This window comes from Glycine max, chromosome 13, assembly GCF_000004515.6.
Source record: "Glycine max cultivar Williams 82 chromosome 13, Glycine_max_v4.0, whole genome shotgun sequence".
NCBI classification, from domain to species: domain Eukaryota; kingdom Viridiplantae; phylum Streptophyta; class Magnoliopsida; order Fabales; family Fabaceae; genus Glycine; species Glycine max.
In genome coordinates this window covers 23,988,597-24,014,425 of record NC_038249.2, presented here as the reverse complement: position 1 = coordinate 24,014,425, position 25,829 = coordinate 23,988,597, and the positions used below count along the sequence as shown (strand labels likewise).

General features: G+C 34.0%; 3 protein-coding genes and 1 long non-coding RNA gene across 10 annotated transcripts; all 4 read left to right on the top strand.

Moving 5' to 3' along the window:
* The first annotated feature begins 600 nt into the window (after window positions 1-600).
* LOC100499670 (uncharacterized) lies at window positions 601-5,258 on the top strand. Its single transcript, NM_001251163.2, has 6 exons — window positions 601-855; window positions 1,103-1,200; window positions 3,490-3,594; window positions 3,759-3,824; window positions 4,551-4,637; window positions 5,145-5,258. Exons 1-6 carry the CDS (start codon window positions 663-665, stop codon window positions 5,193-5,195), a joined length of 600 nt encoding a protein of 199 aa, NP_001238092.1. The 5' UTR covers window positions 601-662; the 3' UTR covers window positions 5,196-5,258.
* Window positions 5,259-7,423: 2,165 nt separating this feature from the next.
* On the top strand, window positions 7,424-13,577 carry LOC100780302 (uncharacterized). Of its 4 annotated transcripts, none has more exons than XM_014765503.3 (14): window positions 7,424-7,578; window positions 8,447-8,561; window positions 8,837-8,964; window positions 9,070-9,229; window positions 9,374-9,483; window positions 9,690-9,773; window positions 9,852-9,900; window positions 9,990-10,081; window positions 10,426-10,558; window positions 10,699-10,778; window positions 10,862-11,106; window positions 11,188-12,147; window positions 13,028-13,096; window positions 13,337-13,577. In XM_014765503.3, exons 2-14 carry the CDS (start codon window positions 8,469-8,471, stop codon window positions 13,402-13,404), a joined length of 2,271 nt encoding a protein of 756 aa, XP_014620989.1. In that variant the 5' UTR covers window positions 7,424-7,578; window positions 8,447-8,468; the 3' UTR covers window positions 13,405-13,577. The 4 variants fall into 4 exon arrangements, with proteins under 4 accessions (XP_014620989.1, XP_006594110.1, XP_003542497.2 ...); XM_006594047.4 differs by having other exon boundaries at window positions 13,306-13,577; XM_003542449.5 differs by lacking the exon at window positions 13,028-13,096.
* Window positions 13,578-16,701: 3,124 nt separating this feature from the next.
* On the top strand, window positions 16,702-19,326 carry LOC100779764 (60S ribosomal protein L4). The gene is made up of 2 exons (XM_003542448.4): window positions 16,702-17,955; window positions 19,038-19,326. Exons 1-2 carry the CDS (start codon window positions 16,852-16,854, stop codon window positions 19,149-19,151), a joined length of 1,218 nt encoding a protein of 405 aa, XP_003542496.1. The 5' UTR covers window positions 16,702-16,851; the 3' UTR covers window positions 19,152-19,326.
* A 3,519-nt stretch (window positions 19,327-22,845) lies between these two features.
* Window positions 22,846-25,816, top strand: LOC100779234 (uncharacterized). 4 transcript variants are annotated; one of them, XR_005887834.1, is made up of 5 exons: window positions 22,846-24,343; window positions 24,462-24,746; window positions 24,838-25,131; window positions 25,521-25,604; window positions 25,678-25,816. It is a non-coding gene; the product is annotated as an uncharacterized lncRNA (long non-coding RNA). The 4 variants fall into 4 exon arrangements; XR_001384112.3 differs by having other exon boundaries at window positions 22,848-23,274; window positions 23,543-25,131; XR_001384114.3 differs by having other exon boundaries at window positions 22,854-24,343; window positions 24,612-25,131.
* Window positions 25,817-25,829: the final 13 nt, after the last annotated feature.

The window sequence follows — 25,829 nt, the reverse complement described above, 5'->3', positions numbered from 1 at the left end:
ATTAGGGCCTTAAGAAAAACCAATGGTCAGAAATAAAAAAATACGTGTGAACTGACCCGACCGCACAATCTTTTCTAAATATGAGCAGAATCGACGTTTACTTGTGTTTAAAGGTGTGACAAAAGTGATATTCAATGATTATTATTTTAAAAAAGTTTAATTATTTATTTAGTTTTTATAATAAGTAATTCTTTTTAGTCTCTAAATTTTATATTTTAATTTATAAAAAGTCTAAAAAAATTAAAGGTATAAATTTTTTAAAATTAAAATGTAAACTTTAAATAATAAAAATATTCATTTATTAAATTTTAAGGACTAAAAAATCCACTTGTTAAATATAAAGATGAAAAAGAGATAAGTTTAAAGAGGAAATAGAGCAAATGGATAATTAAGCTTTTAAAAAATAACATACTCTAAAATATATGCCTCAGCATTTGCCCGTCTCTCATCTTGCCCGCCCATTTGTCAAATGGCAAAATCTAACGGTAGTTAATTGATAGCCCATGCGTGAACCACTTGAAAAATAATTCTTATGTAAATGCAAAATGCTCCGGCTCCACAAGTGAACCACTAAAACTACGGGTCCACACTATAGAATACATCAAAATAACGAACGCTAGATAGAATTTTATAGAGAGAGAGAGTTTTTAGAGAGAGAAAGGATGAAGATCACGGCATTGTTGGTGCTTAAATGCACAGGTGAGGGTTCCGATCCCGTTATTCTGGCGAACGCTTCCGACGTCAGCCACTTCGGTTACTTCCAGCGTTCCAGCGTCAAGGAGTTCATCGTCTTCGTCGGTCGCACCGTCGCCCGTCGCACCCCTCAGGGCCAACGCCAATCCGTACAACACGAAGGTTCTTTTTCATAGGGTTTCTTTCTTGCGCAATTTGGGTTATTTTCATGTAGTTTTTGTTGATTCAGATGGACTTCGTACCGCTTTTTTTTTTGTTCACCGCCTAGAGAATAATAGAAATCATAATCAGTCTGAAATTTGAGAAATAATAATAATATATGTTTTAATATCTGGTAATTTCTTTGTTTTCCTGAAGTGTTCGATCTCTTGTTTGTTTCTGTGTAAGTTTATTTCTTTCCTGTCTGCAGAGTACAAGGTGCACACATACAACAGAAATGGTCTTTGCGCGTTGGGATTTATGGATGATCATTACCCGATTCGGAGTGCGTTTTCTCTTCTCAACCAGGTGAGACTCAGATCACTGTTGGATTTTTGCTGCTTCCGTATTCAAGACATGTTATTCGTTGCTTTGGAAAATTAGGAAGATATTGTTTGAAGGTGCATGATAAAATAAATAACTCTATTATGCCTCTGGTATTGCGTAGGATGTTATAATTGTGTAAGGGATTTCGTGTTTTTATCTATTTAATTTTTTGGAGATCCTCTTGGAAGAGGCTCCCTTCTTGTTTTCTTTTCCTTATTTTATCATTGTTTACTATCTTGGTATCATCATATTTGTCAATAACACCTACATTGCGGAATGGTGTCATGAAGTGCCCTGAGCATTTAACCAAAATTGACAACCTAGATTTACATTCCACATTGTGAAAAGTAATGATTCAGTTCCTCACGAAAAAGCTGCAACTGAATAATCTATATTTTTGCTTCAAAGAAGGAATATGGAAGATGAAAGGACCAGAGAGGTGAGAAATATTAGGCTAGGAGAGGTCTATGTGGGGGTGGGGGAGGAAATAAATGCAGTCAATCAGTCATTAATTAAAGAATAGCTTAGAATCAGTAATATCTAAGGTTGTCAAACTCGAGAGTCTACATAAACTCGTGGAGTTTTGGTAGACTCAACTCATAGACTCATAAGAATTTATCTAATAGAAAAGATAACATTTTTTTTAATACATCAGAAATTTAAAAGGAAACAAACAAAAACAAAGAGAGGGACTTAGCTCTAACATAAGTCATTCCCATCTTATCAGCAAGAAAGAGTGGAGATAACTGTGAAGGGAAAACACTCCAAGAGAGAAAGTGATCTTGATGAGAAGCTCCATATTTGGCAAGCCAGTCCGCACAAGATTTACCTTCACTGCATCATGCAATGTGTGTCTAAATCTGATGATCTAATCATGATTAACAAACCCTCTAATCAGATTAATTAGTGGGAAAATGAGGGTGTAAATCATTACAAACATTCTGAATCAAATCAAGAACAATCTGCAAATCGGACTTGCAAATGACAGATCAGATACATCAATAACATATATAAAAAATAACATAAATATTAATATAATAATACTCTTTACCACAACAATAATTCTACATTTCAACTCCATATAAAGCAAAGCAGCAAACCACAATAACAAAGTGTGATAGTACATTTATACTTGATAAGATCAAACTACATAAAGGACTAAATCATACCCAAAATCATAAAATAGAAGTTTCTAAAGTGAAAACATTTAAAAAAGAGCTAATTATAATTTAAATCATTTGATCCCTAGTAAAGTGTTTTATGTTGGCTTCAAAAACAATGCATTAGCAACATAAAACACTGTCAATGTGGGGTCATTTAGGGGATAAAATTACATTTGATTTCAAACTCACTGACTTGCTTCTTGGTTTGTTGATTCGCTGACTCAAGTTTTATGAGTTTACACGAGTTTAACGAGTTCATTTAGAAAGAGTTTGGCGGTTAACTCATTTTCTCTACCCTAAAATCGTAAATTTGAAATAGTCTATGAGTTAACTTGAGAGTCTTTTTTTTTAATCGTAGGAATCAAAGATAGGTACCAAGGAACAACTTACACATCCTGCTCTACCAACTGAGCTAAACCCCCTGGTACTTGAGAGTTTGACAAGATGGGTTATATCAACTAGTGTAAGTGTATAGTGAAGAAAGAAGGCTGTAATTAATAGAGGTTGAGATTGGGAAGCGGATAGTCCACAGAAAGAAAAAGAAAAAAAGATAATAATAAATAAAAACACAAATAAAATAAAAAATGTTAAATTTTTTATTTATTCGTATTTCACAATTTGTAACACTCGCAAAATTATTATTATTTTAAAAATTTTGAATTAGGAAAATATATGATATTATAATGTAATTTTAAATGTTACTATCATATTGAAGTGCATATCAACATACCAATTATGTATATCCCCCATGTACCACCTATTACACAGTAAAATAACAATTACTCATGCCCATACCTGTACCAGAGTATTGTGTAATATGTACTATGTAACTATGTTCCGTAAGCTCAAGAGCCTTGTTTTAGTGAGAATTCCATGTCTATAGAATGATTTCATGAAAGTTTCCATTGGCTTGATGGCAGACAAAGGAGGGTTAAGTATTGTGGTAAGCAAGTCACCTATTTGCCTTTTGGTCTTATGAAACTTGGGAGTAATTGAAATAATTGACAGTAATTATTTGTCAGATTAGAATAAGTTACTATATCAGATAGGCTTAGTCTGATGCATGTTAATGTTTTATTAGATGGTAACAAAATACACTGTCATGCAGGTAATAGATGAATATCAAAAAAACTTTGGCGAGTCATGGAGAAATGCTCAGGAAGACAGTACTCAACCATGGCCCTATTTGAATGAAGCTCTGGCAAAATTCCAGGCATGTAAATACCTCTTTTATGTTGTATGAGCTTCAGTTAGAGGAGTTGTTGATTTTTGTTTGAAAAAATTGTTCAATATTCTAAATTGTGTTACATTCTGCTAACCTTTTTACACAATTATGTATGACTCAAACCCCTTTATCTGTTCCTGTCAAATCTTCAGGATCCTGCAGAGGCTGACAAGTTGATGAAAATTCAGAGAGAGTTGGATGAAACAAAAATCATCCTTGTAAGCATGCAATACTTTATATTTGCAAAACAGTATATGGGTTCCCTTCATCTTTTACCTTCTAAAGTTACTTCTCTTCAAGACATTCTGTCATGTAGTTGTTCAATTTTAAACATAATGGTTATATACTGTTAATTTTTCAAACTAAATGTTTGTTTGAGAAGTTGGCATTGGTTTAAAAATACATTTAGCTTTAGTGTGTGCTTGGATTAGTGGTGAGTTGAACTTGCCAGGATTTTTGGAAGCAACAAATAGAAAAAATCATGGTGAGTTCCATCAGCAAAGCAACTATTTGTTTCTTCCAAAAATCATGGCTAGTTCAACTCACCACCAATTCAAACACACACTTAGATGACAATCCCAGCAGCATGCAAGTCAAGCTTTACTCCTATGAAGCCAAATGTAACGTACCATTGCAAATTTATCCTTTTCTAGCGTTGTGGTATGATATCCTAGATTTTACATTATGTCTGTCCACAGGTCTTCAATCATCAGTAATTTTGTTGCTCTTAGTTTCTTTTTTTTTTTCCAGATTTATTGCTGTTTCTTATTGATGTACATTTATTTGGTTTATGTTACACTAAATGTGCTAGTCTTGACTTGTCCATTCTACGAGGGTTGAGGGGCTTTGTTCATTTCTTCCTGCACAATAGGCTTGTTTAGGTTCTCTAGTTTTCTGGTGTGTAGATCTCTTTCACCTTATGATGTCTTTCTGTTTATAAACAGCATAAAACTATTGATAGTGTGCTGGCTAGAGGGGAGAAGCTGGACAGTTTAGTTGAGAAGAGTTCTGATCTGAGTGCCGCATCGCAGGTAAACCTAAACAGTTCCTTTATACAGCTTTGCATTTGGAACTAGCATACCAATGCATATATACTCACAGTCAGACATCTATTATTTGTGTTACTCCTTTTCCTGTTACTAAAGCTTTGGTCTGTGTGATTACGGTCATCATTGAGCATGCGTGATGAATGTTTTTTGTGATTAATGTCTTTGCTTGTTGCAAAACTTTTAGCTATGCTTTTGTTTAGGTGATCATGCAAAATGATTTAATATGAACCACGTGTGATAAAATTTTAACAATGCTAATTTGGGACTTTGTTTTGTACAATAAACATCTGTGCTGTTGGGTTTTTGAGTCTATATACCTCAGAATGTGCTTTAATCTAAGCTGCTAATAATAGATTACTGGTAAGGTTATTGTGCTATAACATATTTGGTTGCTTTTTCGGAAGAGAACTTTCTGTTAACCATTAATGGAATTTTATTTGCCCACTAGTTTTACTGACACAAGAATCTTGATGCTGGCGTTTGAAACAGATGTTCTACAAACAGGCCAAGAAAACCAATCAGTGTTGTACCATATTGTAAGCAAGCTTTCAAGCTGTCAGTATGCAGCGTGCTCGTCTTGAATCCTGTTCCGACATGGAGACTGTTGGTAGGAGAAAATAGCCTCATATGTCTATATCACTCCATTGTTTGCTTGTTGAAAATTATGTTATATACCCTATACATGTATTGTCTTACCGTGTTGACAAATTCAAATTCCCATTTACCTTGTGATGTTTACTATGATAATTTATTGTATGCATATATTATTGTTTTGGTGGAGTCATTCCATGTTTAATTTGTTGTTGGATATTGGCATATTGTCATGTACTCTCATCTCATCTACCATGGTCCTTCTATTCGTGTTATTTATTTTGTTGACCTTGGAGTGGTTCTTGCGTATGACTTTGTCATTTTATCCAAACAACAAAATACCATAGGTAATTAATTAGAGGTTGAATCTAGTGATGTGAAACCCTTGACACTAAATATCACAACAAAGGACAAAATTACTTTAATAGATTGTAAGAATTAAAATGGCTGCAAGGTGAGATGCTCTAGCGTGAGACACGAAGCATTCTTTAGCGAAGCAAACAAAGGGATCAAGGGATCTTAAATGATTTTTTCTTTTCTTTTTTGATAAAATTAAACGGGTAAAGCATATTGGTAAAAAAAAACTTTTTATTGAATGCTTTTTATTTCCATTAATTAATAATTAATATTCTGATACTGTTGAATTCCTCAGTTATCTACCTTTTCATTTCCTTTCTTGCATTTATTTTTTTGTTATATCTTATGTTAAAGATGTTTTTTCCCTTGTAACTTCATTCCTTCGGGATTGGATATTTCGGCTTCCAAGTTGTGCCCGTGTATATACATTATAGTTAATATTTTATCATATATCATAGGAAAAGTTGTAGTTAATATTTCTACATCCAGGTTATATATTACGTTACATGGAAGGTTGTAGAAATTATACTTTAGGGCATAATTTGTGTTCATATGAGTAAGAATGATCTATTTAGCAAGAGAATTTGTGTTCAATTTTCACTGTGTAAAATTTTCTTGGACCAGCAATAACCACGTATCGTGAAAGAAATCAATCTCTGATCCAGTGGGTTGGGAAACATCCGTGATCTTTAACTCATGACAAAAAAGAGAAGAACTTACACCTTGTAAACTAATTTTATAATTCCTAAATTTTTTTAGAAAAATGATTATATATTGTTAGTGTAAAATGATTTTACACTAACATCCAATCATACAAAATGTGATTTGTGATTAAATGATCATATAAAATCGTTTTACACTATCACTGCATCATCAATAAGTCCAATTTTTGATGTGACAAATTTTTTTTTGTTGACCATGATATTGTTACGAAATAATCATATTGAAAACTTTGACTAATCTTCGTCGGAGATGATAAGTGCACATAAGGTGGATATTTTGAGTGTGACAAAGACAAATATAAATAAACCTACACCTTAAACAAGATAAATGCATTAATTATGATGCAAATTAATTAATTATTAATGTAGAAGAAAAAAAACAAAAAAGTGAGTTGTCTTCAATATACGGGGTCTTTACATATTAAATACAAAGGGAGAGACTACAATGAGATACATGCACCAAAATATTTTTTAAAAAAAATGTCTCCCATTCACTAGACCCTATCAACCACTTCTCCCACTCGACCTCAATCATTTCCCCTCTCTCCCTTCCCTTATCGTTGCCACCACCATTCGAGCCTCTTCCTCTTCTTTAGTCATTCCTTCTCCTTCCTTCTGTCTCTCCCCGACCATGCCTTCCTCGTCATTGTTGTTAGAGAGTTGTCACACTCCTTCCTCCATGATGTCATCGTGTGTCGCATGCTGTCGTGAAACAACCATTGCCAAATCGAACCTGCATCGACTGTACTAGCACGACATCACCGTCAACAACCACCACGAGGTTGCTCTGAACTCAGATGTTTGTGTAATGTTGTGCGAGGTCGGGAGAGATCTAGATGCTGAATCTAGATCTGAAATAAAATTTATGGTTTGAATCAAAGGTTTTTATTTTTGGATCTGAGACAACCTAGTTGTTGTGAATTGAAATTTATAATTGTGGATAAGATTTGGAAAGAGAGAAAAGGAAAAAATATGTTTTTTTTTTTAAAAAAAAAAATCCAATGCATATATACTTACATCATCTCCATTTTTTCAACCGTTGATTGTAAAGAATACACATCTAATGCATCATATTTTTTTCCTACTTATTTCTCAAGGTGGGAAATTTATTGTAGTTTTTCTCATCTTAGAATCCATCTACAAAACAATGCGTCTACAGTTACTCCTCACTTTCTCTTCTCTCGTGCTTTATCCGTCCATTCTCTCTCTCAATCTCATTTCTCTGTCTCTGCTTCCTCTTCTTCGATCTCACCGTAAGTTCTTTCTTCGCCCTAAACCCTAATCCTCATTTCTCCGTCCATTCCATTCTCTCTCTACTTCTCCTTCGTGTTCATTTTGCTCTTCTCTTCTCTTCTCCTAGGGTTAGGCTTTTCCGATTAAGGTGCATTTTGAACTGCGTGCCTATCGATTAACTACAACGTAATCGGTGTTTTATGATTTTCGTGATTTTAACCTACGAATATTCTTTGATGATTGTTGTGCTATCGCCTAACTCGTTGTTTCTGCGTAGAAATAATGTTATCCGAGTTGTAGCAACGGATAAGGAAGCGTGGATTTCACTTAGGGTTTATCCTCCTTCACTGTTTTCACCAGTGGCTGGACCTAGAATTAGTTTAAATTCCATGCAAATATTAGTTTCGTGTTGCTGCCGTTGAATGGAGTAAGAATTTAGTTTAGAGAAGAAATTGAGGGAATAATCACTAATGCAGTAGTGCTTGTTTCAAGTCAGTGGCGAAACGCTAATACGTATAGTAGAACTCACCGCGGAGCTTCACTAGTAATGGTGCATTGTGGATGTGTTGTTCATTTTTGGTTTTGTTCCCAACAAGGCAGTGGTATCTAGTAGAGTTTTTTGCACGCGATTACAAAGCAGGCTAATGTTTTATTATATGGTTTTACTGTATGAACTATGGGTTTGGTGATTATTTTGAGTTGATGAAATGCTGTTTTAGTGGTCTTGAGAATCCTCTCATTGTATGATAATTAGTTTTTAAAATCTTAATCTGTGCATATGTTCAATTTGATGACCTCCTAAGTATCATGCTAGCACTCATTGATATCTGTTAATGAGAAGAACTTTTTTTCTTTTAGAAGGTTATTTATTTTTTATTTTTTGTGTAGCTGAATTCCCTGGACAATCATCATGGCTGACAAAGGAGGAAAATCATGTCCCATATGCACTGAGGAGATGGACCTGACTGATCAGCAGCTGAAGCCATGCAAATGTGGTTATGAGGTTCAAACTTCTTTATTTACCGACATATGGATATATTGTCATGAAAATCTTCTTTTGTTAGTTTTGTTTCTTAATTTTTTGTTAAACACCCTGGTTTTGATCGTTGCTCAGTATTTGTGCTTTATCCATCATCCATTTTGTGAAAATGGAAAGTTGGGCTTAAAGCTGAACAGTATGGCATTTCACTAAAGGCAATAGTGAGTTTGAACATATATATTGCTCATCCTGATAAATCATATTTGTTCATTTTCTCTCTTCCTCTACCGTTTCCACAGATTTGTGTCTGGTGTTGGCATCACATAATGGAAATGGCACAGAAGGATGAAACTGAGAGCCGTTGTCCTGCCTGTCGTTCACCTTATGACAAAGAACGTATTGTGACAATGGCAGCAAACTGTCAAAGGTTGTTTTCGTCATGTTGAGAATTTCTAATTTCTGTATAATATTTTATTATTAAATGGTTAAACTATTGCTAGGCAATACTGATTGGCTTTACTTGCTTAAACAGATTGGTAGCTGAAATGAATTCACAGCATAAAAAGAAAATGCAGAAATTGAATTTGAAGCCTAAATCAGTGGATGGAAGGAAACATCTTAGTGATGTTAGAGTCATTCAACGTAACCTAGTGTACATAATTGGGCTGCCTCTAAACCTTGCAGATGAAGAAGTGAGTTCTTCAATGTTATGCTTCTAACTGTTGCTAGATGCATCTATATGGAATATGGCAAGCATACTCCATATAAGTTTTTGCATCTTTTTCATTGTAAATTTTTTACCTTGGTTAATAACATTTTTGTTTGGATTATACCAGCTACTTCAGCGCAGGGAATACTTTGGCAGGTATGGAAAGGTTATGAAAGTGTCAATATCTCGAACAGCAAATGGCATAATCCAACATTCTGCAAACAGCAGCTGTTGTGTGTAAGTTGTTTTGAATGTCTCAAAAGCAATCACCCTGCATTAAGTTTCAAGTAGAAGAAAATTATAGACTTTCTCTCATTTTCCTCTCATTTTTTTTATTTTCTTTTCTGTCTATTTTAATGTTGGTTCAGTCATCATGTTTCTATGGTTAAAGATCATTTATATGTGAAAGTTGTATTTCTTGAATTAAAATTTCTTATTTTCAGGTATATAACATACTCTAAAGAATCTGAAGCAGTTCAATGTATTCAATCAGTGCATTGTTTTGTATTAGAAGGTAGACCCTTGAGGTAAGGATATTCAATTTTGATTGGGTTTTGGTGAGGTCTTATTGGCCACAGGATGATGGGTGGTCTTTGCATTTGCAGGGCTTGTTTTGGAACCACAAAGTATTGCCATGCATGGTTGAGAAATGTGGTAAAATATAATAGATTTAAGCTGAGTTTATGAATGTTTTGTTACACATATGTCTTTGTGCTACTATATAAGATATCTTGCTGATTCAGCCTTGCAGCAATAGAGATTGTTTATATCTACATGATCATGGTTCTCACGAGGATAGCTTTACCAAAGATGAACTAGTTTTAGCATTTGCTAGGTATGCTTGTTTCTCATGTATCCCATCCCTCCATTTTTAACTTTTGAACTTACTATGTATATATCATGTATATAAGCATCAGCTAGTTGTCTTTTAACTGTGTCTTATGGCTTATACTTCTGTGGCTCTGCTAATAGATGATTGCTTTCTGTTTTTGTATAGTAAACCTACAGATTGTTTAAGCATATACACCAGACAGGAAACATCATGCATATCTCAATCATTTAGATTTTTCCCTAGTTTCCAGAAATATCTTACTCTCAAATTTCACTATTTTCTATTTATGCTTGAAGTTGTACTGCCTTTGATTATATTTTTGTTGTTTTGCTTTTTGGATGTTAAAGGAGTAGAGTCCAACAAATCATTGGTGCTACAAATAATTTGCATCGGCGTTCAGGGAATGTTTTACCTCCACCAGTAGATAATCCTAAACATATGTCATCAGCCACCAAACTAGTGTCCCAAAGTCCTTTAGATGTAAGTTTTTGCTCATGTGACTTTTGTGGAACGTTGTTTGTTGAGGGTGATATATTACTTCAATTCTCAATTTGTTCACTCTTATATCTTGTTATTTATTAGGCAGTGAGCTAATTAATGTCTTTTATTATCCTCACTAGAAATGTGAGAACCAGATTAAAGGATTTGCTTCAGGTATTGGGGCTGTCACTTCAACTGTGCTTCCTGCTGTGACCTCTTGGTAATTGATTTATTGGTTGGTGGGTTTCTCACATTAATTTGTGCTTAGTGTGAATGCTGAATTTTTTGGGTGTATTCTTTTAGGGTTAGGTGTGTGTCTGGCAATCTTCCACATGATACAAGTTCATCATGTTCTGGTAATCTGGCAAATAGAAAGATTGAGGCATCTAATGATCCACAAGCCCTTGTGTCCGGAGTTGCTTCCACTGAAAGGTCTATTAATATAAGAAAATCAGGGGAAGCTGAAAATAGCTCTGATGTGTGTTCCAATGGTGCCTTCGTACCTTCAGAGACGAACAACCATAATAGTGGTGGAAATTCTAAAACATGTGAGTCAAGTGTTTTCAATGAAGTTACTTTGGAAAAATTTCCTGGCATTGTATTGCCTAACTGTGAAACATATGTGGCAGCTTTTATGGACAATGATCAAGATACTGTAGCACCTTCTGTGAGCACAGGCTTCCTGGAGCTCTCCAGGCAACATGATTTCAATATTGATACTGCAGTTGGCATTAATTCAAATGGGGATGTTCATGGCTTATGTTCAGGGTTATCATCTATTAGCATTAATATTCATCTAGAAGATTCATATTTAACTCCTGATTCAGACGGATTACCTTTTACTCGTAACTCAATCGATTCCTCTCTAGGGCAGCATTTACAGCAAGATAATGAGTATTCAACAGAACATTCATCCACACCAGCATTTTGGGAAGATATCATTGTGGATGACGTACTAAACATAGACTCTAAACAACAAAAATTCAGCAAAGGCATCAATTATTCGTCATCATCTGGGCTCCATTCTAGTTGTCTAACTCAGAATGTAAACCACTCAAGCCATCAACCATTTCAGCAAGATCAAATTTGTCACCAGAATCATTTCAGAAAACCTTCTACTGAGTCTTTTAATGAACACTTGGAGACAGGACATGTTAAATATGGGGAGAGTAAAGATAATGGTGCAGGTGTTGATAGTATGGTTGCTTCAGACATGGGAGAGAACAACATTATATCTGATATTTTGTCTTTAGAATTAGATGCATGGGAAGGTTCATTAGTTAATTTGTTGGGTGAGAGTGATGAACTGTACAGACCCTTTAAAGCACCTATTTTGCGGAAAGTCCAAGACAAAAATCAGTCAAGGTTTTCCTTTGCAAGACAGGATGATTTCATGAATGGGGCATCTAATTTGCTGCAATCATTTGCGGTTACTGGACGGGATCCTGAAGGGAACTTTTCATCAGGTGCTTTAATGGGAAACAAAGATACACTCACTGGAAAATACCCACATGTCTTCCCATCTGGCAATTCTGTACCATCAGATAAACTTGTTGGAAGTCAGTCTTTGGTGCCATCTAATTTTTCCTGTGAGTGCTGATTAATGACATGATTAAGTGCTCCTTTTTGTGAGTGTGGGGGATAGAGGTCCATTTCTTTCAGGTTTTTGTTGTTATCATGATTGGTTATACTTATCTGAGTCTGTATACACAATTCTTGCCGATATATTTCGTGTTTGGTGTTCTAATTTCTATTTCTCTGGTTTGGCATTCTTATTTACTGTGATATTCTGTTTGTTCTATTAGTATTACTTGGTTGTTCATCCTCTGCCTTTTTAAAGTTCCTGTATTCTCCCTTTTGCTTTATCTTGTTTATTTTTGATAGTGGGAGAAACATGGTATTTTGAGCACTTCTACAGTCCTGCTTTGTGGATGGTTCTTTTTAGTTCTTCATTGGCTCATTATGTAGCCCTGGAGTTTGTTGTAGGTTGGTGTAGGTTTAAGATGATGAATTTAGTGCTTCTCATCCCTGTTGGGGCTAGCCTATGTAGTTTGTTGTAGGTTGGTGTAGGTTTAAGATGTAATTGGTTGTTCTTAGGATTTCTGTTATGTGTTTGATTAGAAGTATAATAGTATAATCTGCTATAATAGTTTGTTGAAAAATACTAACCAGTGCCCTTGGGGATTGAAAAGTACAGGAATCAAAAGTGGAAAGTTTTTATTGTGAAGTGTAATAAATGTACTCCTTCAATCCTTTGTGATTTACATTGCAACTCCAATAATATAAACTTTCTATTGATTGATTCCTTAACCACTGGTTAGCAAGACCATAGTGCTCTGAATCAGTTTAGAATTTGAATGCTCTGAATTCCATTCACAATTCTGCTATCAAATGGTCAGTGGTATCAACCACCTTGTTCTTAGCTTCATTACCAAGCGCTAGAATCTGTGTTTTCCTTCATTATGGTAGGCAGACATTACTGGCAAATGGTGTCAATTTTTCTGGGTTACAGATGGCTTGGCCTCCGAGTATTTTATGGTGAGTTTAAATGGTGCTTTGACTATATTATGCATTTGTTTTTGTGCTAACATATGTTGCAGGTGAAAGGCTGGATCAGTCATATAGGGCTAAAAATCTTTACTCAGAATCATAGATTTTGCTTCTCCTAGTTTACTTTCTGAAATATGTGCCCAAAGAAATTTGCTTGACTGTACTTTAATTTCTTGACTTTTATATGATTGGTTTAGGATAATTACTTGTTCTCCTCCATCTCCGCAGTTGGGTCACAATTAGTTTATGCCATCAAACTGCAGAAACTGACAAAGAGCCAAGATGATAAGCGTTAATGAATGGGGAATTCCTGCTTAGAGTGGTGAAAAAGCCCATATATTTGATGTTTTCTTCGTCCCCGAAACAGTTTGTCCTGATTTTGTTACTAAGTCGAACTTGGAATTATACACTGGTAATGTACTTCATTTATGTGTGTGAATATATATAAATATAGATTTTAATTTCTTAATAATGTTCTTCGCGTGTTCCGGGGAGGTAGATTGCATTTTGGATCTATTAACTATCATACATTCACATTTGACTACATTCAAATTCATCCATGTACGTTAAAAGAGATTTAACGGATTGGATCAGTTTTAGCTGATGGATGATTGATGGACCATCTAATTTTTTTATTTAATTTTCAATGGATATTCATAGCATTTAATCCAGATGCACATAGATGAGATTAAAAATGTTATAATGGAAAATAAGATGTATTTGGATTTTTGGACACGAATGTATATACAGCATTTTCTAAAAACTCATTTTCAAACTTATTTATTTTAATTAAAATCAATAAACTAGGATAATAATAATGCATATTGAAGAAAAATGATTGTGATCGGGTGACAAATTGAGATGTTTTTCTATTTCTAGTGCTTATCAAATTCTTAATAACTTTCACGTTATGGAGAATAACGGGGGTTGGCAACAAATTTGGAAATTGGATGTTGCTGTAAAAAAATCCGAGTCTTAGTTTGACAGGTAAAGTGTAGGAGATTAACAACGAATAATAGGAAGTCTAGATGAGGACTAGGGAGGTGTATTGTCATCATTCCAATACTTCTGTTGAAACTATGTTACATGTTACGCGAGATTGTCCATTGGCTGTTTTGGCATGGATGCACATTACAAAAGTTGAAAAAATGGGAACTCTTTGCAGAGAATTTATCAAGTTGGGTTAAATTTAATTTGCATTATGAAATTGTTTGGGATTTTTTGCGTCCTTGGCCAAATATCTAGGCAAACCCTAACTATTTTTTGTAGAATTGGCAGAATAAACATAAGCATGATGGAGGTTTCCTCCATCAAACATTGGAAACTTAATCATACCACACCTGCTCAACTGAACAGTATTACTGCCAAACAAAAAGCTGAGATTTAGGTTGCTTGATCCCTTCCCTTGGGGATGGGTTTGGTTAGACACGGATGGATTAGTTAGAGGAAATGGAGGAATGACGGGATGTGGTGGTTTGTTAAAATGTGAGACTAGTTGGTGATTTAGCAGCTTTTCGAAGAAAGTCAGGAAAGTTACAATTTTCATGGCCAAGCTTAGGGGAGTTTGTGAGGGTTTGTAATTGATCCTAGTCCAAGGCATAAGTGTTGTAGATTGGTAGGTAGAATACCAAAAAAAAAAAAGTTTTACTGTGTTAGATTTGTCACATGCGAGTGGAATGTGATATGCATCCAATTCAAAACTATAGTTGCTTGAATCTTTGATAAAAAAGACCCCTACATACTTAAATGGTTCAATTTTATGAAAAGTCGTTGGTTCAACTGATATGAGATTTGGTCTCCTTAAGCAGATTTGTAATGTGTTTGGAAAGAGAGAATCATTAAAGGTGATTAGATTTCATTACGAAAATTAATTATCGATAAAGTTAATAAATATACTCCGTATTAATAATATGATTAAAAAAACATTTTAATTTTATATTAATGGTGCTAATATTAGATGACGCGACAAATTTTACAATTTGCCATCTGTAGCAAGTTAACTAAATTAGTGTTTTAAACCAACCAAAGGACTAATTTGGTCAAATGGCTGCACTTTACGTTGACCAAAGTGAAATGTTTTGAAGGAGCATTAGTGTGTCTTCAACATAGTACTTCTTAAGCATCTTACCTTTGGTTAAAATTTATTAAAACTATAAAATGGTGAAAAAAGTCAATAAATAACAAATGAGACCTATAAAATTATAATTTTTAATAAATTTCAATTAAAAATAATTTTTTTATTAAAATAGTGTGTTATTATAAATTTTTAACTTTTTAAACTTCCGATCAAACTAAAGAACAAAATAAAAATCAGATGAAGACTGAAAATGTATCTTAGCCTTCATTTTATGGGTTTACAAATTTAGAATATGACTTATTAGCGTAACCCATCATGCAATGAAAAAAAAAAGCTACCTCTTTGACTTTGGGCTGGGGTTTATTTCAAACTTAACTTTAAAGCAACAAACATTAAGTGGGTATAAGTTAAGAGGTTCTTTGTTGGAGTATAAGTATGATGTGAAGTCCCATATTATGTGAGAATGAGAAGGTTGAACATCATATAAATAAAAAAATATTCATAAATTTAAATATTAAGATTTTGGATTAAGATGTGATTCCAACCCTAAAATATATCGTATTTTGCATTTTAATTGAAAATTGATCCTAAATACCACAACTCTAGCTTGCATTTTAATTTGAAACGTCAATTCAAATTTTTTTCTAATTATTCTCAACAATAATTTTCCTAATTCTTAATGAAGAAAATATGAATACTTTGTGTTTTTATTAGATTAAATGCATCTATATCAATTCGTGTCTTACTGTTTTTTTTAGTATTTTTTTAAAATAATATAAAAGATAATAGAAATTAATGAGTGATTTATGAAGAGAGTTATAAGGATAAAATAAAAAAATATATACACCAAAACATCTAATTTTCTCTTATATATATATATATATATATATATATATATATATATATATTTATATTTATAGATTTACATTTAGTCAAATCCATACAATAGATCCCGAAGAGGCCAAGCCCATGAATATGGTGCTCAGTTTACCGGCATTACTTTGAGCACCCAGAATAATTGCTGATACAGCTAGTAAAATAACAAAATTCCATTTTTGCCTTTTCATAAAGCTGAAACCTATAATTTTTATTTACAATTTATATATGTAAATAAATTAATTATTAGATGAAAATTAATTGTTACAAAATTTATTATCTAAATTTACATGTGCACTAAATATACATTAGAAATTTCATTATTATATATAGTGACATTAATTATTTTATAACACAATTGATCTATTAGCTCAGTTGATTAGAATGTCATGCTAATAACATGAAAGTCATAGATTTGATTCCTACACGAACAATCCATAAGCCAAATACAGATTGACCAATCCGTAAGTCTGATACGGATTGGCATCATTTGTGCCTCATACGAATTGGAAAATCTATAAGCCCAATACGGATTGACCAATCCATATCAACTTTATAGAAAAGCAAAAGTAGACTTTCACTATTTTACTAGGTGTATCAGAAATTGTGTTGGGTGCACAAAGCAATGTCCTCAGTTTACTGATATGAAGCCCAAACGAATTAAGGTCCGTAGCATACGAAACCCTAAGAATTCTGACGACACTATATATTCATCGCATCATGAAAGTCCATCACTTAATCCAACCCCAAAAACCCTAGGTAGAGAGCTCTTCCTCCCTTTCTCACAGCAATGGCCGCCGCAGCACGCCCTCTCGTCACCGTGCAGGCCCTCGACGGTGACATGGCAACCGATGCCTCCGCCACCGTTCCCATCCCTGACGTCATGAAGGCCTCTATCCGCCCCGACATCGTCAATTTCGTACACTCGAACATCTCCAAGAACAGCCGCCAGCCATACGCCGTCAGTCGTCGCGCTGGTCACCAGACCTCCGCCGAATCCTGGGGTACCGGCCGAGCCGTCTCCCGTATCCCCCGTGTTCCCGGCGGCGGAACCCACCGCGCCGGCCAAGGAGCCTTTGGAAACATGTGCCGCGGCGGACGCATGTTCGCCCCGACCAAGATCTGGCGCCGCTGGCATAGGAAGATCAACGTGAACCAGAAGCGCTACGCCGTCGTCTCCGCCATTGCTGCCTCCGCCATTCCTTCCCTCGTCCTCGCCCGCGGCCACCGCATCGAGTCTGTCCCGGAGCTCCCCCTTGTCGTCAGCGACTCCGCCGAAGGAGTCGAGAAGACAAAAGAAGCGATCAAAGTCCTCAAGCAGATCGGAGCATTCCCGGACGCCGAAAAGGCTAAAGACAGCCGCAGCATTCGTCCCGGCAAGGGAAAAATGCGTAACCGCCGCTACATCTCTCGCCGGGGACCACTTGTGGTGTACGGAACCGAAGGTGCGAAGGCCGTTAAGGCCTTCCGTAACGTCCCCGGCGTCGAGGTCGCCAACGTCGAGAGGCTGAACCTTCTGAAGCTGGCCCCCGGTGGGCACCTCGGGAGGTTTGTAATTTGGACCAAGAGCGCTTTCGAGAAGTTGGATTCAATTTACGGGTCTTTTGATAAGCCCTCTGAGAAGAAGAAGGGATACCTGCTTCCCAGGTCCAAGATGGTGAATTCGGACCTCTCCAGGATTATTAATTCTGATGAGGTGCAATCTGTTGTGAGGCCCATTAAGAAGGATGTGAAGAGGGCCACTCTCAAGAAGAACCCTCTTAAGAATCTCAACTCGATGCTGAAGCTGAATCCTTATGCCAAGACTGCTAAGAGGATGGCCCTTCTCGCTGAGGCACAGCGGGTTAAGGTCAAGAAGGAGAAGCTCGACAAGAAGAGGAAGACTGTCTCTAAGGTATAAGCACATTTTATAATACCTCACTTTATTTACTTTGATTTTTTTATTATTGTTTGCTATTTATTATTGTGTATATATGTTGATCATGGTTTCATGTCATGTGGTTTGATTTGAATTTGGCTTTTTGTATCTTCTTGTTACATATTACTAGTTTGATTAGCTTTTGTAAATGGGGATTTGGTTTTGCGTTTTGTAATGTTGTGCCAATGTGTTTGCTTTTTTGTGGATAGCAGAGTATGTAGCATCTGTTGTATTTTTTGCTATGATCTTTCTGTAGGTAAACCTCAATTCGGTTAATGTGATTCCTTGATTTTTTTTAGCCCAATAATTGATTGCAGGTGTTGATTGTTGTTTTGCTCTGTTTATTGGATATACTGTTTTGGGGAATAACTCACCAAATAGTACAATTGTAGTCTGTATTAGATGATTGGTGCAATTGTCTATGTACTTAAGATGGCTGCATTTTTACTTGTGGTAACCCCATTGTTTTGAATAAGAACTTTCTTTTAACTTGTAAGTTCTACACCAGTCGAAAGTTTATGCCAATTTCGCTTGCATTCGAATTATGCTAGCGTAACTGAAGTTACCGTGACAGTTTTGATAATTTGGTAATCAAAGGTGCTTAGTTTATCTATAAATAGAGGGTGATTAAGTATATATTAAATGTGTTCATCTCCTAAGATCTTGCATCATAGAAGCTTGTGAAAAATTCGAAAGTTCTTATAAGATAATCACAGGCTCCAATCATAAGTTGCTCTGAAAAGCTCTTCATTTGAATGTATCTGAAGATTAGATTTGGATGATTCTTGGTTTAAGCACCCGTTCTCTATTTTTGTTGTTTTGTGCATTTTGAAATGCATTTTTATTTGACTTACTAGTGTGGGACACTAACAATCTCTTTCCAGTACACATTCTCCTCCTAGTTGTTGATGATATTAATATGGGACTGGGATCCACTTATTTGGAGGGATTCAAATGAATTTCGCCCAATAGGAGAGATATTTACTAATATTTGTCGTTTGAGTCTAAATGTTGTCCATTATTTCAAATTGACCTTTTTTTTTCATTGTTCCTTTCAGGAGGAAGCGTCTGCCATCAAGGCTGCTGGGAAAGCATGGTATCACACTATGGTGTCAGATTCTGATTATACAGAATTCGACAACTTTTCTAAGTGGTTGGGTGTTTCACAGTAAACTTCATGATTTATTTTTTCGTATTAGAATTTTGTTTTTTATGCTCATCAGAACTAAATATCCTTATCTTTGGTTTTTTTGTTTTGCGGGTTAAGGTTGTCATCATAATTATGCAGACAATGTGGAAATTTTGTTTGTTGGATTTTAGTGCAAATTCTGGTTCTTATATTAAAAACAGCATCTCTTTTATTATGCTTTTCGAGTTCATTTACTGTTAATCTTATGTTTGGTTGTTCCATGCCAAAATACTGATAAAATCTGGTTTCGCGAAATTTTAATGGCTGTCGTACTCATCTTGCTTGTGGCCAGTGATATGTACACGGGAGGCCATCTGTTAACTTCATATACGACTTGGTAGATCAATTTATTAACAAAAACTTTTTTTGATATAAAACCACAATTGGTTTAATTCCACTTTTTTGTGATGCTTGTGTATATGACTGAGTATCCAAAAATCCGTGTAATTAGTCCATAATAGGTTCATGAAATTTCTCGCCTATTTTGTGTAGTTGAATAAATTGCATAATGCTGCAGCTAGGGGATGGTGTGTATTTCCAGAGATCCTTGACATTGTAATCAAGGACAACAATTCTCTCGTGATGCAATCAACCAAGCAAGTAGGCTTTTAGTTTCATTTGGACCTGCGTTGTGTTAGATTGAATTACCATTCAATGTATTGGAATGAGATTCGTTAAATCCTTTAAGCGTGTTTGGGAAGGCGTTTTAAAGAAAAAATACAAACCGACTAGAGTAGCTTCGAAGGGGTTGTGGATTACACAAGCTATTTGGTTCTAGAATGTGTAGGGTTTTTAACTTTCTCTCAACAGAGCTTGTGGTATTTTTTTAGGTTTTGCTAACAGTATCTTTTAATTAGGAAAGGTTTTATTGAGAAATATTTTTCCTCTTACTTCCTTAGCTAGTATCTTAATGATATTGATATATTATAAAACTTGAAAAAAATAGTCTAAACTTGTAGTTTTTATATTTAATTATATTCAGTTGGTTTCAACCTTAGTTGTATTTTTATAGTTTTTATGTAAGGGAACATAATGAGATAAATGCTAATGTTTCAAATTAAAAAAAAAAGTTTAAAATTGTATCTTAAAAAGTTATTATTTTATTATTTCTAAAGGAAATTTTTGACTGAAATTAAATTAAACTTTCTAGAAGATAAGACCAATGAATGTAATTTTTTTTGACTGGGGCCAATGATTATAATTGAAAACATTAAAAACTACATGTATATTTTAGACTGTCATTTTTTTTTCCTTTCCATTCCTTTTGTTCCTTAACAAATAACTTGTCATATGAGATGGAAAAAGCGGCTTTTCCCCCTACCTATTTCATTAGTCTTTGTCAGATGTCAAAACCCATCCTACGCAGAAGTATCATAAAAGCAATCAGAAGGTTGTTTTGTTTTCAGTTTTCACAATCGCAGCTAGGCTCAGAAAAAAAAGCCAGAAAACAAAACGAGCAATGGATGATGGCCACAAACAGTTATAGCACGATTAATTAGCACTACTGTGTGAAAAGAATTCCTCGTCACTGGCCACGATTTCAGAATGTTAATAACTTAATTATTTGTAGTCAATTAATAATAGATAGAAATAACGTTCATAAAAAGTCCTAATGAAACTAAGAAATATAAGTCTGTCTTATTATTACACTAGAATAAATGAAGAACGGCAGGAAATAACATCCCATTTTCGATCAATTTTTAAAAAATTGTGTAAATTTATGCAAAAATGTATTTTTTCTCTCCTTTTCTTCTTCTCGTGTACAATTTCTATTTTGTGGATTAGTAAAATGATTTGCACTCTAACTCGAAATGAAACTCTTTTCTTTCTAACTAGCATTTAAAGTTTAGACCGTACATATATTTAAAATAACTATTTTATATATTTTTTGGACAGAAAAGTATTTTATATATATAATCATTTAATTGTATAAATAAAAATTACTTTATTATATTTTTTAAGTAATTAAATTAATATAAAAATAACATTTAATTGTAAACGTACATATTTATTTATTCATAAACGGGCTGTATATGAAGTAAGAATTTTTGTTATCGTAAAAAATTAGTTATAAATTTAGAACATTCAACTATACATGAATAGTCAAATTTAAAGTTAGTCAATAATAATTTTTTAATATGTTAACCATTTATATATATATATATATATAAATGAAATCACTTTATTGTAAGAAATGAAAACTACAAGTATATACTATTAAGTCACACTCGAATGGTCAAGATAAAAAAATGTACATATATAATTAGGAAAATTTTGTTGAAATGTAAATTACAATTGTTGTATTTAGGATTAATTTTTAATTAAAATTTAAATTACAAAATATCGGAAAACCACCAAATATTAACTATTTTTTTTAGAAATATTAGAAATACAAAATTTCTATTGATTGAAAATTATTAAAAATTATAAAATGTTCTAGGTTTTTACAACTTGCTTGACAAGTTGTTTGGTCCCTTTACAAACAAAATTAAGTGTGGTGCTGTCTGAGATAGTACATTTATTTACTTATAATATTAAAATTAAAAGAAATATTTTTCTACATATTAAAACGTGCTTAAGCATTATATGTATTAAATCTCAATAATTAGATATTTTGAGTTTAAATCTTAAATGTGTAATTGTATTAAATATTCAAGTGATTGGGTTCAAATGATTTTCTAACTATTTTTCATGAACAATGAAATAATCCTAAATTCAGTGGCAAAAACAAATTCTTTATGAATTCAATAATATTTTAGGATCCTAAATTATGTGGTAATGCTATATTCTTTATTTTAAAATTTTAATAAATTCAACGACCCTTAATTACTCTACATTTTGTGGCAAGAATGGTTTTTTTATTATTATTATTATTATGAATTCTTTGTGAATTCAATCACCCTTGTTGATCTTAAATTCTGTTGTAGCAGCAGATTTTTATTATGAATTCTTTATGAGTTCAATGATCCTCCATAACCCTAATGTGGCAAACATAAATGCTTAATTATGAATTTTTTGTGAATTCAATGACCCTTGATGATCCTAAATTTGGGGCAAGAATGAATGCTTTATTATGAATTCAATGATCCTAGGTGATCTTAAATTTTATGGCAACAACATATTCTTTATTATGAATTCTTTGTGAATTCAATGACCTTCAATAATCCTAAATTTTGTAGCAAGAACAAATTATCTATTATGAATTCTTTGTGAATTGAATGACCCTATATAAATTCTGTGACATGAATGAATGCTTTATTATGATTTCTTTTGAGTTAAATGACCTTGATCCTAAATTTTGTGGTCAGAATAGATTCTTTATTATGAATTCTTTGTGAATTTAATGATCTTTGATGATCCTAAATTTTGTAACTAGAACAAATTCTTTAATATGAATTCTGTATGAATTTAATGATCCTCGGTGATCCTAAATTATGTGATAGGAATGAATGTTTTATTATGAATTTCTTGTGAGTCCAATACTCTTGGTGATCCTAAATTTTATGATAAAAATAATTTTTTTATTATGAATTCTTTGTGATTTAATGACATGCTGTGACGGTAAATTGGCAAAAATAAATTATTTTAAAATTTGAAGTAGGAAAGGCATATTTGAACTTCAATAACCCTAAAGTGCAATTGCAATATGAATTCTTTATTCATAAATGGTATGGTATGCATTGTGCCTGTAATATATGAATTTTTTATTCAATGACGTGAATTTTTTATTCTTGACGTAAATTTGAGGATGGTAAGAGCCTTTGATGAATGATGACCTCAATTCTAGAATAATGGAGAGTTAGAACAATTTCAATTTGATTGTAACACAAATGAATTTAATTTTGGGAAGACACTTGATTAGGGTGAACTTCTCTTGAGGAGACTTTTCCTCGATTGTATCAAATCTCAAAGGATAAACATGTCTTAATTTCTGAAAGGAGGGGTATGGAGCAGTAACAGGTGACTTTGGAGGTGGAAGTGGCGTAGGGAAATGTTCTTTCCGGAGGCAAATCTTTCTGCAGCTGTCAAATCTTCTGGTTGATGTTCATATTGGCAGGAATGAAAGGGATTGTTGGATTTGGCTGGCAGGTTCAAGGGCCTATTTAGTAAGTTCAATTTATTTTGTCCTAATTAATCTACTCCTCTCTTGGAAGAGTTTTTCCCCTCAAAAGGTTAAAGCCTTTTCATGGAGATTGATGATCGACAAATTGCCCTCTAAACTTGGTCTCTCAAAAGACAAGTTTTTTCCGACCTCGGGGATACACTTTGCTCCTTTTGTCACAATCAACAAGAATATGCCAATCATTTGTTCTTTAAATGTTTAGTAACTTCTCAGGCACGGTATCTGATATATGTTTGGTCTGGATTTCATAGGGTTATTTCTTTTTCTAGAGAGGCTCACTTTCATCAACAGTATTATGCTCTTCTTATAAAAGGAAGAAATACAAAGAATGCTTGGTATATTGTGTGACATAGTGACAATAAGAGTTTTGTACCTCAAAAAGCCTTTATGGTTGATGCGAAACTCTAATTTTTCAGCAGGACAATTTTCTCTATGACTGAGTTGCTGGACATGATCAAGGTTCGCTCCTAGTTGTGGTTCCAATCTTTTACAGGAAGTAGATTTTTTTCTTTCTTAGATTGGTGTATGAATCCAGTTGCTTGCATCTCCTCTTAACTCGTTTGCAGTGTTGCAAGTCTAGCTGGCTGTTGAACACTCTATCCTCAGGTGTTGCAATACATTTTGGAGGTAGCATGTATCTGTTTATGGTTTTTTCTCTCAGCAAGCTGAAGCTTTGTTGCTGGCGGGTTTTATAACATGGAGGAATTTTGCTTCTTTTTTATTGTAATGCTTTTGTAAGCATCAACTTCTTTTTTATGTGTCACTGGGGTTTATCTATGTCTTGAAGTGTTGGAGGTCTTTGTTTTGTTTTTTTTGTTTTGGTTTAGTTTGGTATATTCTTTGTATCAGACTCTTTTATACTAGATAGTGGCATTTCTTGTGCTACAGTTCAGTTTTCCTTCTTTTAATGAAATTTCTTTGCCTATAAATTCATTGCATTCAAATAACAAGTATTTCGATTGCCTTGGACAGCTTTGCTGCAAAGGAGCATTTCACTGTTCTGCTTTTGAGGGAATTATTTGCTATCAGTAAAATAAAAAAATACAGTGGAGGTAAGTATTGGTGTCAACTTTTGTAAATAAGAGTAGAACTTGGTAAATGATCTCACCAAAGGAGATTCTAACTTGCCAATTTGGTTTCATGGATGAAATATTTCACTGGTTTGGATAGCTCAACAACTTTTCAAATCATGAATTCACTCAAGCAATATGTTCACATTCTGAAAGGAACCACAGTCATCTCGCCCATGCAGCCAGAACCGCAGACTTCAATTTTTTTAATGACATTATTCTACTCTCTAACAACCTCATTGTGTATCAGGGTCCCTGCGAACACATGGTTGAATTTTCTGAATTAGTGGATTTTAAATGTATCGAGAGGAAAGATTTGGCATTTATTTTTCAAGAAGTGTCCTTATGTTTATTCTCCATGACTAATCTGTCTACACCGGTAAAAGTGAGTTTTATATGTTTTAACAATTTTTACCATGAAAATTGTTATTTCATGTTGGGAGAAACCTTGATGAAGAACTTGCTAACTGAATTAGACAAGTCTAAGAGCCTCCCAGCTGCATTGACATCCAAAAAAGTATGGAGTGGGAAAATGGGAGTTGTTAAAAGCTTGCATATCCAGAGAATATTGTCTACACCTTCAAGCTTTTGCCAAGTAGGTTAAGAACTGACATGCAGAGATTCAGTGACTCATGGAGGCATATATGTGGGTACACTGTTATATGGTGTTGTTGTGACTTTGTTCAATGGATTGGCTGAACTTTCCATGGTGGTTTCAAGGCTCCCTGTTTTCTACAAGCAAAAGGGATTGTCTCTTCTTCCCTTCATAGGTATATGGTTTTCCTGCATGGATCCTAAAAATCACCATTAATTTTGTAGAAGTGGATGTTTGGGTATTCCTCACCTACTATGTCATTGGTTTTGAGCCATATGTTGCAAGATAAAACATCTATATTTTTACCCATACTTAGCAAACTTGTGAATTAATGTTTTCCGCCTTGTCTCATTTTCTATTTGAATCCTACTAATAAAATAATATGCATTTATATGTATAATCAAATGGTTCTAAAAACTTAGGTCGTTTACACTGACCATCCTTTTTTCTGAGTGGTTTTGTTTTGTCCTATCAAAAGCTATTACGGATGCACAACAAAACAATCCCAGTTTTTCTCCCATATTCTATACTAACAATGCTCTTTTGTTTCCTTTATGCCCCCAGACAATATAAGAAAATGGTGGCTATGGGGCTTTTGGACAGAATTGCATGGTAAATCATGAGTTCCTTAGGAAGAGATGGAGACATGTAAGTTTTTACTTATGTTTATTTTTATGCCATGCTTATCATATAAATAATATGATATTTGGACTTATTATAGGTTCTTCTACCTAACTCACGGAGCCACTAGGAGTTGAAGTATTGAAATACAAGAATTCTTCATTCGATCATACTTTGTGAACTGATCCAAACCTAAATCACTTTTACTTGGTCCTTAATTTGATAAATTGTTGGAACGACTTCTTATAGTCT

What these genes read in the sequence shown, in the direction of transcription:
- LOC100779764 (XM_003542448.4), top strand. Translation starts at nt 16,852, where the DNA reads ATGGCCGCCGCAGCACGCCCTCTCGTCACCGTGCAGGCCCTCGACGGT. An exon ending in AGAGGAAGACTGTCTCTAAG is followed by an intron (nt 17,956 to 19,037) that starts GTATAAGCACAT and finishes TGTTCCTTTCAG; the next exon opens with GAGGAAGCGTCTGCCATCAA.
- LOC100499670 (NM_001251163.2), top strand. Translation starts at nt 663, where the DNA reads ATGAAGATCACGGCATTGTTGGTGCTTAAATGCACAGGTGAGGGTTCC. An exon ending in CCAATCCGTACAACACGAAG is followed by an intron (nt 856 to 1,102) that starts GTTCTTTTTCAT and finishes TCCTGTCTGCAG; the next exon opens with AGTACAAGGTGCACACATAC. An exon ending in AAGCTCTGGCAAAATTCCAG is followed by an intron (nt 3,595 to 3,758) that starts GCATGTAAATAC and finishes TCAAATCTTCAG; the next exon opens with GATCCTGCAGAGGCTGACAA.
- LOC100780302 (XM_014765503.3), top strand. Translation starts at nt 8,469, where the DNA reads ATGGCTGACAAAGGAGGAAAATCATGTCCCATATGCACTGAGGAGATG. An exon ending in GCAAACAGCAGCTGTTGTGT is followed by an intron (nt 9,484 to 9,689) that starts GTAAGTTGTTTT and finishes TCTTATTTTCAG; the next exon opens with GTATATAACATACTCTAAAG. An exon ending in TGGTGGAAATTCTAAAACAT is followed by an intron (nt 11,107 to 11,187) that starts GTGAGTCAAGTG and finishes CATATGTGGCAG; the next exon opens with CTTTTATGGACAATGATCAA.